The 14,019-nt window shown below is 36.0% G+C and overlaps 1 protein-coding gene across 3 annotated transcripts in view; it reads right to left on the bottom strand.

The window, feature by feature from the left end:
- Positions 1-14,019, bottom strand: part of col7a1l (collagen type VII alpha 1-like) — a 60,262-nt gene that overhangs the window by 19,900 nt on the left and 26,343 nt on the right. The window contains exons 40-73 of one of the 3 annotated variants that reach the window (XM_067582247.1): positions 13,824-13,859; positions 13,545-13,589; positions 12,659-12,730; positions 12,519-12,551; positions 11,170-11,241; positions 10,955-11,014; positions 10,800-10,835; positions 10,176-10,256; positions 9,901-9,936; positions 9,710-9,754; positions 9,186-9,257; positions 8,940-8,975; positions 8,601-8,627; positions 8,351-8,389; positions 8,086-8,148; positions 7,521-7,559; positions 7,384-7,437; positions 7,238-7,270; positions 6,035-6,100; positions 5,793-5,837; positions 5,599-5,634; positions 5,490-5,516; positions 5,341-5,412; positions 5,056-5,118; positions 4,776-4,793; positions 4,641-4,676; positions 4,510-4,548; positions 4,381-4,416; positions 4,149-4,283; positions 3,797-3,895; positions 2,698-2,901; positions 1,994-2,101; positions 791-835; positions 270-347 (exon numbers count right to left, since the gene is read on the bottom strand). In XM_067582247.1, coding sequence (XP_067438348.1) covers positions 270-347; positions 791-835; positions 1,994-2,101; positions 2,698-2,901; positions 3,797-3,895; positions 4,149-4,283; positions 4,381-4,416; positions 4,510-4,548; positions 4,641-4,676; positions 4,776-4,793; positions 5,056-5,118; positions 5,341-5,412; positions 5,490-5,516; positions 5,599-5,634; positions 5,793-5,837; positions 6,035-6,100; positions 7,238-7,270; positions 7,384-7,437; positions 7,521-7,559; positions 8,086-8,148; positions 8,351-8,389; positions 8,601-8,627; positions 8,940-8,975; positions 9,186-9,257; positions 9,710-9,754; positions 9,901-9,936; positions 10,176-10,256; positions 10,800-10,835; positions 10,955-11,014; positions 11,170-11,241; positions 12,519-12,551; positions 12,659-12,730; positions 13,545-13,589; positions 13,824-13,859 — 1,986 coding nt within the window. The remainder of the gene's footprint in view (positions 1-269; positions 348-790; positions 836-1,993; positions 2,102-2,697; positions 2,902-3,796; positions 3,896-4,148; positions 4,284-4,380; positions 4,417-4,509; positions 4,549-4,640; positions 4,677-4,775; positions 4,794-5,055; positions 5,119-5,340; positions 5,413-5,489; positions 5,517-5,598; positions 5,635-5,792; positions 5,838-6,034; positions 6,101-7,237; positions 7,271-7,383; positions 7,438-7,520; positions 7,560-8,085; positions 8,149-8,350; positions 8,390-8,600; positions 8,628-8,939; positions 8,976-9,185; positions 9,258-9,709; positions 9,755-9,900; positions 9,937-10,175; positions 10,257-10,799; positions 10,836-10,954; positions 11,015-11,169; positions 11,242-12,518; positions 12,552-12,658; positions 12,731-13,544; positions 13,590-13,823; positions 13,860-14,019) is intronic. The other 2 variants (XM_067582249.1, XM_067582248.1) reach the window with 2 other exon arrangements.

The raw sequence follows: 14,019 nt of genomic DNA, 5'->3' as shown, positions 1-14,019 counted from the left end.
AATTCAGGTAGTGGGTGTGTCATTAATCAACTTTTTCCGGTGTTTAGTGTGGGCACAGATATATTTCTGTCCCCAGAGATGCTGCTATTAAAAAAAAAAAAAAAAGAAGAAAAAACAAGCGATTTGATTATGATTTTGACAGCGCCGTTAACAAGAAGGCAGTCACTGCGACAACGCTCCAGATCTGTAACAATCCCACATCATCAATCATCACTTTAAATCGAAGTTTCCCACAGTGCATGAATTAGTCATTCACTGCAGCTGCCTACCTCATACTCATAACTGTATTCTTCGCCATTATAAAACTCATCTTCCTCCTCTTCCTCTTGCTCGCCCTCTTCACTTGTCTTCAGATAAAGGAAAAGAAGACAATAATTACAGGAAGATACTGTTATAGATCATAATTTATCATTTGTTGCAATAACTGGAAGACATTACTGTACAAGGCCACCCATTAATCAAAATTATCAGAACTGTTATCAATATAAAGAGAAGCACATGGATGACTAATGCATGCTTTATACTAGCCACACCATATATACAGTTACTGCTTAATTAATGATCGTTATACTTAAAATATGTTAATCTATTAAAATTATTTGTTATTATATTTTAGTAAAAATTGTTATTTCTACACAAATAAGGTTATGTTAATGTCAAGCCAGTGTTAGAGTCTGTGTTTAAATTCTGCAGTATGAGACAGCTGTGTTAGTTGGTTTGTTTTTGTTTAGTTTGGGCAAAGATGAGTTTGAGTTTCCAGGTTTCGTTTGACCCCTTCAAGGACATTTACCAGGCGGTGTCTCTGCCTCTTATGTCGTCCTTTATTTCCTTTGCCCTGGTTAAGAAGTTCACAGTCAGAGAGAAAAAAAGATAAAGGTTTCTCATGCTTCAGAAGTTGTTGAAGATCAAGTACAAAACAACCAGTTGACAGGTTTAGGCAGATGTTTAAGAGGGGAATAAGTAGTTAATAATTATAAAAGATTAAGATGTTTAGGAGCCCTCAGTGTTAAAAGTTACCAAAATGGTTTAGAACTATTTATACTTGTACGACCACAATGATGGTTTTGCATGTTTCAGCCCATTCATTACAAATTTATTGTTGACCATTTTTTGAGATATTCCTTAAGTGGATTAGCTTGATTCCCTGCAGGTAGAAGCTGGTTTCATGGTTGGTTTCATAGCAGTATTATATCGATTTTATGATTAAATCATTGGTTAAAATATTGAACCGGTGCAATGTAATTACAATGTAATTTCTATATGTATGGAACAAATATTTCAATTACAGTAAAAAAGAGGAAATGAGTTATGAAAATCTGCTCATAGAGACTTGAGATGTATTTTCACAGAGAGCACTTTCTTGCCCTGAATTGTGTTCTCAAAACTCTGCTTAGCGTATTTTTGGATGCTTCACAAATCTAATACTTGAGCGTTTTTATTGCAAGAAACATTGAAATTTACATCATTCTTACAACAATTTTAATGTTTACTGTTTGGCTTTTGGATTTAATTTTCTGACAATATAGCTCATGTGTGCTCCAACTCCTGGATGTCTGAGTGTCCTTAAAAACACTTACAAAAAAGCAACTGCCCCCATCTGCATGCAACAATACCATGATTTTTTATTTCTTTTAAATAAATTATGGTGACAAAATTGTTACTGTAATCTATGTCAAGTGAGTTTCAAATCTCTGTAAGTTGATTTTCATACTGTACTGGTATAATCTTGAATCAGCAAATGCATGGAGGATAGGAAATTAATCTAAATGTGCCTTGGAGAGTTGGTTAATACATACAGGGCTAAAACATGCAACACCAGTATGGTCCTATAATAATACACATTTAAATGATCAATGGCAACATAATTATACTTGTTAAAAGTATCCCATATTAATGTTATATGTTGAATGTAACAGATGAAACAATACTCATGCTGGTCTATGATCCCTCAGGGTACACCCAGTCATTAATAAGATGTCTACAGAAGCTTTACCTTCCCACGTTCCCTGTTCTTTCTCTTTTGTCCTGAATTTTTCTTCAGAGAGTCTTCTTGAGTGAGGAAAACAGTCTCCACCACAGTTTCTGGTAACCCTGAAACCGTCTGACATACACATTTCAATGTTTTTATTGATAGTAAGATTTTTTAAAATAAACAGAACATGAATGCTAGACAGAACAAAGTCTTTCCAACTTCTGACTCACCTCAGTGTTTTCAATTCCAATAACTCAATTTAGCCCTAAAACACGACTTACACATTTTTTTAATCATTTATTTATATTAAAACTTGCCAAGTTCAGTCTTCATCCTTTGCTCTTCATAAAAGATTGTTATCCTCAAGGGCTCCTGCAGCCCTTTTGCAACAGTTAATGTTATTTTTTTAAGTTTAAGTTGTGTTTTAATGATGATTAATTTACAATTTTTCTATGTTTAGTTAAGGGTCAGAATAAAAATGACAGAGATAAAGAAAAAAATATTATTAAGGTACTAAACTGCAGTTGAACCCAGAATTTTACGGGAAAATGTTATCAGCAATATGAATATGTGACACAAGTTTGAATGAAATGTTTAACTCTCTGTGTAAATGAAGAAATTCAGAAGATAAAATATTAGCATGTTTAAAGTGCTCAGCATGTTTTCAATCGTTTAATAGAATTATAGATTTAAAGATGGCATATTTTATTGTACAATAGCCTTACCTCCTGGTTTGAAGTGTAATTTAAAGTAGAGTTGACTACAGTCAGGTTAATTTTGAGTGAAGATATTTCGCTGCTGTTCCCGTCTACAATCTCCTTCCCTTCAGATGCCTTTAACTTGGCCTCAATCCTGTCAGACTCTTGCTCTCCTTTCAGTGTGGTGACGCTCCATAATGTGGGACGCTCTGCAGTTTCATTCAAAGGGTCCTGCATATGAAAAGACAGAAGCAGTGTATGTGACAAAATGTGTATGTGATGCTACTGGTCCAACAGTAGTATCTATTTGATGTAAACTTATTTAAGGTTCAAATTTAAGTGTAAGGTGACACAAAGAATTTTTAGTCCAGTCAGCCAACTTATGTAGAATAGATTATTATATCAATGTAGAATATGTACAACATTGATCAGAGTCAGAATCAGCTTTATTGGCCAAGTATGTTCACGCATACAAGGAATGTGACTCTGTTTCTGGTGGCTCTCAATGTACTGACACACAACAATGTTCAGGAAGATACACATGGACATAACAGCCAAAACAAGGACAAAAAAGACAAACAAAGATAATTAAACTAAACATATCACTATTATGTACAAGTAAGTAGGTGAAAAATGGATACATGCAAATAAAAACAACCAATGGACAACATACAATGTCCATATACAGGTAGTACTGTTTTTGCAAACCGGATACAGTGTACAGGTGTATAAGAGTGCAAGGTGTGCTGAAATAAATACTGAACTGATAAAAAAATGTGGTAAGTTTCTTTGTATACATACAGTAGGTGGTTATGTACAGTATATACAGCCTGCTCAAATATAAAATTTAACAGCATTGGATGATATGTATATATGTTATTGCACATTTTGCATTTTAAACTAATATAATTATTTATAAGTTGTAGCTACAGTGGATGTTCTGTTAGTGTCAGTACAGTATCTTCAATCAACAAAGCATACAGCAGATCGCTTAAGTAGTATCATGAACCAAAATATAATTATTAATTTAATTTTTAAGTTTCTTTGTCTTAGAAACACGTATAATTATAGCAGATTTTCTAGAGATTTTATGACTCAGGAGACTTTTATCAGCTTGGTCACTTACAACTTTTAAAGACTCTGGAGGCTGTCCGTCTAACTCAGCGTCCTTAATGGTGTCCAACTCCGACAGGGGCTGGTTGGAAAGGTCAAACTTCAATGGACTCTGTTCAGATGGCACAATCAGCTGGTATAAGCAGTATGTTGTAATGTAAAACATTTGTAGATTTATTAACCTGTGTTCCTACATTGTTGTGATTGTAAGTAAACAGCGTCAAAAACCTTCTGAAGATCTTGTCCTACCTTTTATACATTAAAATCTATCTGTCACAGGTACATTAAACTACTCATACAGTGTTTGAACTGACCATTTACTATTAATAAAATCCCACACACACTTTTTTCTCATGTTTACATACTGTGTACTTAGTGATGATGTTGGATGTGTGAGTTTCTGTGTTTTCCTTTGTTTTCTTGGAGGTGCCGATCACATGAAGCACCTCCTCTATTCCCTCCTGTAGCAGCCTGTCAATCAAAGCCTTCAGCAAAGGCAGCTGAGAAAAGAAAGAAGTTTTTATTTAAGTCAAACTGAAATACTCACACAAATTCTGTCAACCTCGAAATTGGTACAATGTCATGCTCAGAGCTCACCCTGATGCCGTAGGCTTCAAACATCACTTCAATGTCCTAAATAAAAGGGAATGCACATTGCTCAAAAACTTAATAATACAAAATGAGAGCATGTATCCCAGAGGAGCAACCACTACATTCTGTATTCACCTTCATCTCAATAGATTTTCCAGGAGCTCCAGCTTCACCCTAAAGACACATGAAAGCAAATGCAGTGAAAATGATGTCATTTCCATTTCCATATACATGTGTTTTTGAGGGATTACTCTGATCAGCACTACCTTCTCTCCTTGTAGGCCTCTTTCTCCTTTATCACCCTGCAAAAATAAAATAAAAAAGAACAAATGAGCTACACAGCCAATATTTCTTTTTTTTTTTTGTAACTCAGTTTAGTATAAACCTCATCACCATCTTACCTTCATTCCCGGTGCACCCTAAACACACAGAAACAAAGGAGCAAGACATTGGAACATGCATCTACAATGCATGACATGGCATCAAGTTTGCCATATCTATTTGCAGATAATGGCACAACTCATTGCAACCCACAATAAAAGCACTATAGTCATAGCTGAATGATGACTCAGATGTCATGCAGGCAAAATATGAATTACACCATGCAACAGCTGAAATTATGTGTCATTATTCATGAGCTATAAATGTGTAGAAACATGTCTTGTGTTACATTGAACTCACAGTAGCTCCTGGAGGACCCATTGGGATTGGGAATGCTTGTCGGATTTCGTCAATATTTGCGTTCTGTAAACAGATTCACAGAAAAATCAGTAAAGTTTAAACTGCCAGGCAAGTCTAGGTGGACCTGTTTAATGGTTTTCTGAATCACCACAAAACAGAATTGAGCCAAAGTGATAATGATTATAGGTATACCCCTGCATGCACTCATTACTCTATTAAAAAAAACAACCCAAATCTCTCCTTCCCTGTTAACAAATCACTGAAAATGCAAGCGATTATTTTTACCTCTGAAGTGACAAGCACTTGCCTACCAGGCAATCCCGGAGGTCCTGGTTCCCCCTTACTACCATCTTTACCCTGTGAAGAAACAAAAACACCTCAGTGTTGCAACCTTTCTCACTTTTTTTCCTCTTTTTAATCGCAAAAGCACTTACATTTGCACCCGCATCTCCCTTATCCCCCTGGAATGAGAGAAAAGTTAATGTGTGTATTCAAAACGCAGCTTCATAGATGTTTTAGTTGGTTACAATAAATTTGAAAGACCTTTTTGCCGTCATCTCCTTTTTGCCCTCTTTCTCCCTGTGATAGTAAAATACATTTTAAATTTCAACAAGTTACACAAAAAGAGTAACACATTTTGAGGATTTAAAGAATTTTAATAGCAAAAAATCTCAAAATAACTTTAGCATCAATATAACAGTAATACAGTTGGTATCACACATGTAAATGTTCCTCACATCTTTTCCTGAAAGTCCCCTCTTCCCATCGATGCCAGGTCTCCCCTGAAGAGAAGAGGACATAACACAACCTCAATCTCTGGAGATATTCTTCAGATTGATCATTATGATGGAAAAACAGAATTACACACTTGAAACAACAATATAGTTTGTTATATTGGCTTGAATGTAGACTCCAGTATTGACTATCACCATTAGAAACATATAAAGGAGGATTAGTGAATGTTTGTTGACTAACTCACTGGAGTTCCCGGTAAGCCAGGCATTCCTGCGATCCCAACCCGGCCTTGATCTCCTTTTTCTCCCTTCTGTTCACATGCAAACATACATATGATGCACAAATACATATGAACATGCATACATACATAAACAAACTTTTTATTTATCTAACTCTTGACTATATTTTAAATGGATTCTAGTACTGATGACCCTGTGGTCACAACTAGCTTGTCCTGTTTGTTTGTTTGTTTGTTTGTTTTAACAATTGATTTTAACCCAAAATCTCTGTTTCAAATTTATCATGTCAAACATTGATATGACATAAAAAAAGCTCATAGTGCCACATTCATATGAACTGGTCTTTAAGTCTGTTTTCTGTTTGTTGCATTTCTGAGAGAAACCAGAGTCTTGCGAAATTCATGGTGCCACGTATCTTACTGACATGTTAAAATTAGCCACCAGCAGTGATCCAATTAAGTTTATTTGTTTGTCATTTGGCACCCTCCCAGGAGCTAAATATTCTGTGCATTGATTGGAATCACCAGAGTTCCCAAACACAGCCAATCCTAAAGGCACACAGTCTTTCTACTTGCACAGTAAAATACATTCATCTTTTCAACTCTCAACATAAATGAATTACATTTTTTTTTGTCCAAAGACATCATTCATAGTTGAAGCACTGCAGTTTATTCATCTTGTTTAAGTTTAAAGTTACATTTTTCAAGTTTAAGTGTCATGTCAACTATTAAAAAAAAAAACACTTAAATGAAATTCACACAATTCTTCAGGACCAGAACATAAACGTCAGACAAAAAATAGAAGCATCACACCAAAAACATAAAACATCTGAAGTGTGTGGGTGCTTGAAAACGTGAGTAAAATGAAAGATGTGAGTAAAAATGCATAAATATTCAAAGAATGTGACATCATCATTGCTTTTCCTTTCATAAATGCATTTGTGTAGGAGAGATAATGATCTGTAATTTTTATAGCGACATAAGAAGCTTTTATGTTCTGTCAACCTGGTCATCTGTCTTTTGATTCAGCTCAGTTGTAGACTGTATCACAAACTCAAACAACTGCTAACTGCTACAATCTTACAATGAGGCTCCTCTTTTTCTAATATTTGAGCAAATAATTTTACTTAATGTGCTGTTAACCATGTACACATACAGTATGACTACATACAGTGTTTTCTTATTTTAAAAAAAGCATGTTGCACTTACCAAACCAAGCTCTCCCTTTCGTCCTTCTTCACCCTGCAGGCATTGTGAAAAATCTAATGAGTAAGCTCTGAAATTTGAGCTCAAAGCAGTTCACATACATAGATTTGAATGATGTGTGCTAAACTGTGTATACAAGTTTGTATTACCTTTATTCCTGGTTTCCCTGGTAAACCAACAAGTCCATCTCTTCCAGAACCACCCTGCAAATCAACACATACATTTTTAAACAAATGTACTGATACAAGTAGTACCGCAATACATGCGATTTGAATGATGTACATACCAGAGATGGCCCTGGTAGTCCTGGTTTACCCTCTGGACCCTGTGAAGAGACACAAATATTTAAATAGTAGGATGATTCAGAACAGCAAAGATATTAGAAAAATACCAAATATAACTAAGAAAGAAAGCCAATAACATGAAAAAGCTACTGTAGAAGAACTAGCCCTAGCAGAATTACAACATCTGTACGTGCCAGTATCCTTCCTTTATCACCTCAGATTCATTTATTCTGTGTGACAATTTGTTTGATTGCAGTATTGATGGTATTTATGATCAGCTTGTGTTGAATAAAAACTCTCTACGATTTCTGTTGTCTTACATTTTTACAGTATATCTGTTGAGCTTGTTTGAGGAGAAGATGCAGTATATGGAGCTTGTAACACACAAATTTTATATCACAGTCCTGTGTGAGCGTAAAGGGTAAGAAACAATAATAGTAAATTTAAAAATGCGGGTGCAGAGTGTCCTTGAAACAGAGTAAGTTTACACATGTTCAACACTAACATTAAAATGGACATGGCTTTTCCATGACATATACTGTCTGTGGAACAAGAAGAGATACTCACTCTTGGTCCAGGCAGACCTGTTTCCCCTCTCAAACCAGGCTGACCTGGTTCTCCTGGTTCGCCCTGAAAGAGGGAAGAGAAGAGCAGAGGAGAGAAGAGGAAAGGAGAGGAGAGGAGAGGAGAGAAGAGGACACAAAAGGAGATGAGACGTGAGGATATGAGACGAGATGAGAAGATACGAGAGGAGACCAGAGGAGAGTAGAAATTTCAATTCCCTCATGAGAAAAAAGATGAATAAAATAAAGCATGCTATTCCTTAAATTACCTTAATAACTCTGGTCAGTATGTTGTTGTCTGCAACAATCTGGTAGAACAACATAAAAAAGCACAAACATTAATTTGCTAGATGACAAACAATTTCACTTGATTGAAAAGAGACACTGATTTTCCAGTGTTTTATGGGAGAGTGGTGTTTTTTTCTTTCGTTCTTTACGAGCTTTGTTGCAACAAATGCCCTGTTAAACATGGCTGAACTGATGGAAAGCTGTCAAAAATTATAATAAAGGTTTGTTTACTTGTTCTCCCGGAGGTCCTGGTTTTCCCTTTGTGACAACAGCGGCAGGATCAAAACAAGAGCACAAGAAAACACAGTTAAAATCTAACATGTCACACTGCTAATCACGCTCCATATTCGCAATACAAAGGAAAATAGTAGGTGCAATGAAGCGTGACCACACAAAAACCCAAACTTAATTACTGAATATATCAAAAGGGGAATCATGAAGTCACAGGAGGATGAAATGTTGTGAAGATGTGACATGGTGACTGACACAGAAGAATGAGCCCAAGACGATCAACCAAGAGAAACAATAAACATGCTCAATCAGTGAGAGGGATGATGAATACAAACATACTTGTTCTCCTTTTTCACCTTTCTTTCCATCAGTTCCCTTCAAAAAAAAAATCACAGGTTATCTTGAAGCATTGGAATTTATGATATATTATTTCAGTGGTTTATGGTGACATTCACTCTACGAAATAAACTTATTTCCTACAAACACAACTGACAGTAAAGTTGTGAAAAAACAAAGTAAAATAGATATTTTATGTTGATTTCTTTCAGGGAGTAGTCATCTTCTGTTAATGCATAAAGAACTTACAGGCAAGCCAAGATTCCCAATTTCTCCTTTCTCTCCAGGGTCTCCTGGTCGTCCTGGTAAACCCAGTGGACCCTGACCAAAATTAAGAAAGGAATTAACAAAGGGCATAAAATGAAACTGTACAGTATCCTTGTATTGGTCCTTGCAAATTGCAAAATATATGTGTATATTTGTCTTTTTTTGAGTAGTTGGGTCAGTGAGCCTGTGCAAACTGTAGCGATTTAAACCGGTGTCTTTATTTCAGGAAATTAATCATCTGGCCCGAGCAATGTGCAGATTTCATTTTTTTTCCTGCCATATTATTCAGTTATTAAACTCTTACATGCCAAGGTGCCCTCTAAAATATGCTGATGAAGCGCTGCTGATTGTTTCTAGGATACGGATGGTGACTAGAAGGCTAATTAGTCTTTTGGTCAGATTGTTGCAATCAGGGCCCCAAACACTTACTAAACGTAAAAAGTTAAATGAATATAACTTTTTTTATCTTATTGCTGTATTAGTTATGGAAAACACCAAAGAAATACCCTAATTCCTCTGTCACCAGGTTCTCCAGGTGGTCCTTGTTCACCCTGTGAAAAAAAAAAAAAAATTATTTATCAATTAAATTTCATATCTAATTCTGAATGTAAAGTATAGGTCTTTATTAAACCAGCTAACCTCCTGACCCCGACCAATAAAACAAACAAAAGCATAAAAACAAACAACCTCACTGTACCTTTATCCCTTGGTCTCCTTTAGTTCCAGGTGCACCCTACACACAAGGTCAACAATAATTGTCACCAGTACTGCAATGTAAATATTCAGCCATCTGTGCGACATACCAAACAATGACTTGTCCAGACATTTATCATGTTCTACTCATGTCTTATGTTTTAATTCATACTCTAAGCTTTTTCCTGATGTTATGGAATCCAAACAAAGCCTTGTGAACTGCTGTGTTATACAAACAACTTGTATCATTGCTGTAACAACTACTCAGGATTTACTTACATCTTTACCTCTTAATCCTGGTTCTCCAGCATTGCCGGGTAAACCAAGACTCCCTTTGTCACCTTTATAGCCATCCTGCCCCTGGACAAAAAAATTGATTAACAACATCAGTAAAAGTTTGAATCTTTTGAAAAAGTAAGTTTTAGGAGCCTCATACATGAGCAGATATGGAATGAAAGTCCAATATTCACCCTTGTTTTAGGTCTGGCTTGGTCTCCAGATACTCCTGAGTAAAATATATCTGGATCTTTAGTTACAAAATGCTCCACTATGTTCACCAGCTAGGTGCTAGCTTTGTCTTTCTGCAGTTTGGTGTGGGGCAGGTAGTGTGTAGTGTGTTTTTACAGCTTAAAACAGCTGCCTGCTGCTTCTACAGCACAAACCATGTTGATGAGAGCAGTGACAGACAACCAAAACAGTAAAGTTGCAGGCCAATATGACACAATTTTATTTATTATGCTAAAATGTTCCATGGTGTTGAGGAGAACTGCAGAGTCAGGAGATAATTCTCTGTGGGTTTGTCACTTGCAGCCTCTTTCACATTACATAGTGTCATGAGATCAATTGTTGATGTAAAAATTTAGGTTTCTGCAGCTTTCAGTAAAATAATCTGTTTTCACTTACTTTTGGTCCTGGTTTTCCAGACAAACCAACATTTCCCTGTAAATAATAATAATAAAACAAATATAATAACAATCAACAGCTATTTGTTGGTTCAGTATCACAGAATCACAGAATGACAACAAGGGTTGAATTAATTCATTATTCAGGGGACTCACCCTCTCGCCATTTTCTCCCTTTGGTCCTCGCTGGCCTGGAATCCCAAAACCAGGACTGCCCTGCACACATCAAAAACAAATCATAGCCGTATCATTACAAAGCTTTTTCTAGAGTAACAGCAATTTGCTCAATTCATACATCAGTGAATAATAAATGACAACATGTAGAAATTGAAAAAATGCAAGCGTGATGTACAGTATTTCTCACTATTAACCTTTTCTCCTTTGTCTCCTTGTTCACCCTTTATTCCTTGCGGACCCGTAGGACCAACTGGACCAACGTCTCCCTGAAGGGAAGGAAATATGCACGCACACGCACACATACATACACAGCACATCAATCAGTGATTCTGGTCACTGGGCTACATTATCACAACAGTTTCAAAACAAAACTCTCTTCACTTTAAATGGTACCCTGTGGACTGAGATTAAAGAGCACCCATTCAATGAAGCATTCAGTCCCACTGCAAAAGCTAATGAGAAAAAATCTTAATTGTGTTTGATAAGCAGACCCAAAGGACTGAGTCTGAGCGTGCAAGAATACCCGCAACAATTAATTAACAATGTTTCGACAGAATAAAATATTAAGGGAATCACTTCCCTTCAGCTGATTTACTAATTTTATGCTGTTGAAGATAAATCCAGGCAATTGACTTTGACATACAAGTGAGTTTGTGACAAAATGTAACAATGGCTAATTGGGAAAACCTAACCAGGAAATGAGTTGCACTTTACTCCCACTGAGCAACTTCTAAAACTCTGCGCCTGTAGTCAAAGTAAGACCACTGCAGACAGGAATTTATATTATCTTGGAGTCAAAGCCCCACTGGAGGCAACAGTAATATTACTGGTTGAGCCAATAGACCCAAAAAACAGAAACAAAACATGCAAAGCTCATAGTTGGCTGAAACCAATGTCACTGTACATATATTGAAAAGTGTTTTGACCAGTAAATATATATTTATATATACATGAATTATCAATCCAATTGTTCAGGTTGTACAGAGCCCTGCAGGTATTGGGGGCAAAGTTTTGTGCACACAAAGTAATTGATTGTACTTTGTGTGTCAACTGCTGTTTCCAAGGTCAAGAATAAACTCTGAAACTTCATTCTTAACATGTAAATAAGTGTGTGTAATAGGCACTGAGATGTTTAGCAGGTAGGTACAAGCTGGAAGTTGGAACAATTTAGTTTTTTTTTCATGCAAGATTTCTGTATTTTTGGTTTTGTCTGTGCTCTTCTCACTTGTTTGAAGTGGGCTGAAGGTTCAGCTGGAAATGTCATGTCATGTCATGTCATATTTAATTATTAAATATCACAAAATTGATATTTAATTGAATTGAGGGTTTGACCTTTGAATCTTTCTCTGTTTCCCACTTTTGCAGCTGAAAAAGGTATAAAACAAAAACTACAATCTGCAAGACTGTGAATGTGCTACACAGCTCAGTGCGTACATAAATATTAATGTGGATCACAGTGCTCCTACACAGTGGTGAACGCTGCAATGGAAAAAACTTTTTCTGTATAAATAAAAGTTACAAAAAGCTGTCTTTGGGTACTTACCCTGGCACCCTTTTTTCCGGTTGGGCCAATAATCTGTTGTAATGGGAAAAGGAAGACTGAGTTCTGAGTATTCAGAGAATCTATTTACACAGTTTAAAATGTATTTACACAGTTTAAAATGAGTGAATCAGTTTTCTTACACCCTTGGCAGGATCTCCAGGGGCTCCTCTCGGACCCTCATCTCCCTTTAACCCCACTGGTCCCATCACTCCCTGAAATAATAAAGGTAAATGTAAAATATTTTAATTTCTGTATTGCTATTTATGCTATAACTGATAGTGATTATCTATTATTCCTGAATTCTGAGCCTCTCTGCCAGCAGCAGTTACATCATTTACTGCACTGTCCTGTACAACAGATAAATCAAAACATATATCTACACTGTTTCTAGTTTTCAATTTACCTTCACTTATCATAAACTATAAAATACCCTAAAACATTAGCCATCATTCTGTTCAGTTAACCAAAACTTTATTGGCTGCTTATCTTGAAAGCTAAACTTTTTGAATTGACAAATGAAAACCGTATTACAAAAGACAGGAAGATGGTCCTCATGACAGCATTTTTTGTGATAATCTCTTCCAAAGGATTGTGCTGCCTCAAATTAAAAATCAGTGATGTGGGAGAAAATGAGCCATTTGTAAAAGATACCCACTGAGGTATGTCAACTTGGCTCATAATCAAGTGATATCACAACCATCTCTAACAGAATCTAATCGTGAGAGCCTAGAACAAAATGGCTTCCTTATTTGTTTGTTTATCAATCTAAAAGTCTGTTAGGAGACATTAGAAAGTAGTTATCTAATAGTGTATTGCTGGCTTTTCCAGCCCAATTCACTGTGGATCTCCAGTAAATATACTGCTTCTGCCTAAGGCTTTCTTTGTAATCAAAAAGAAATTATGAAGTAGATTTAAATGCGCTCAGGTGAGTCAATGGAGGCTTGATTGGCTTCAAAATGTGGCTAAAAAGTCTGTCTATGTATTGTCAATTTAGGTCATTTTCTATCAAATGCAATTCTCACTCACTGTGGATCCTTGTGGTCCTATAGGTCCCATCTCTCCTTGTTTTCCCTCAAAAAATTTAAAAAATGCATTTGTTAATTTGGCACTGAAAACTGCACCAATACACATGCACTCACATACACAAAATCTTATTCAGGTATTATCACAGTGTTATTCCAATATCTACTAGCTTGACTTTCGGCTGCGTTAAAATCATTATTTCACTTTATCACATTAATTATTAAGTGAGTATTTTCAGCCTAATGAAGAGCGAGTGGAGATGTGTGTGTAGGATGAACTCACCTTGTCCCCTTGTTCCCCTTTGAATCCCTTCTTTCCCTGCAGGTAAAAATAAATCACCAGCTCTGAATCCTTTCATCACTGATTCTTAAACATTATTCACCCCTAGTTAGATAGGTTTGGTTCCATCTCGTTACACTAAACTGGAATTAATTTATATGTGTTTGAGGGTAAAATATGCAGGAACTCATTGCTAGCT

Source organism: Thunnus thynnus, chromosome 23 (genome assembly GCF_963924715.1).
Source record: "Thunnus thynnus chromosome 23, fThuThy2.1, whole genome shotgun sequence".
NCBI lineage: Eukaryota > Metazoa > Chordata > Actinopteri > Scombriformes > Scombridae > Thunnus > Thunnus thynnus.
Note: the sequence above shows the minus strand (reverse complement) of the source record. Positions and strands in the feature narration are given on the sequence as shown.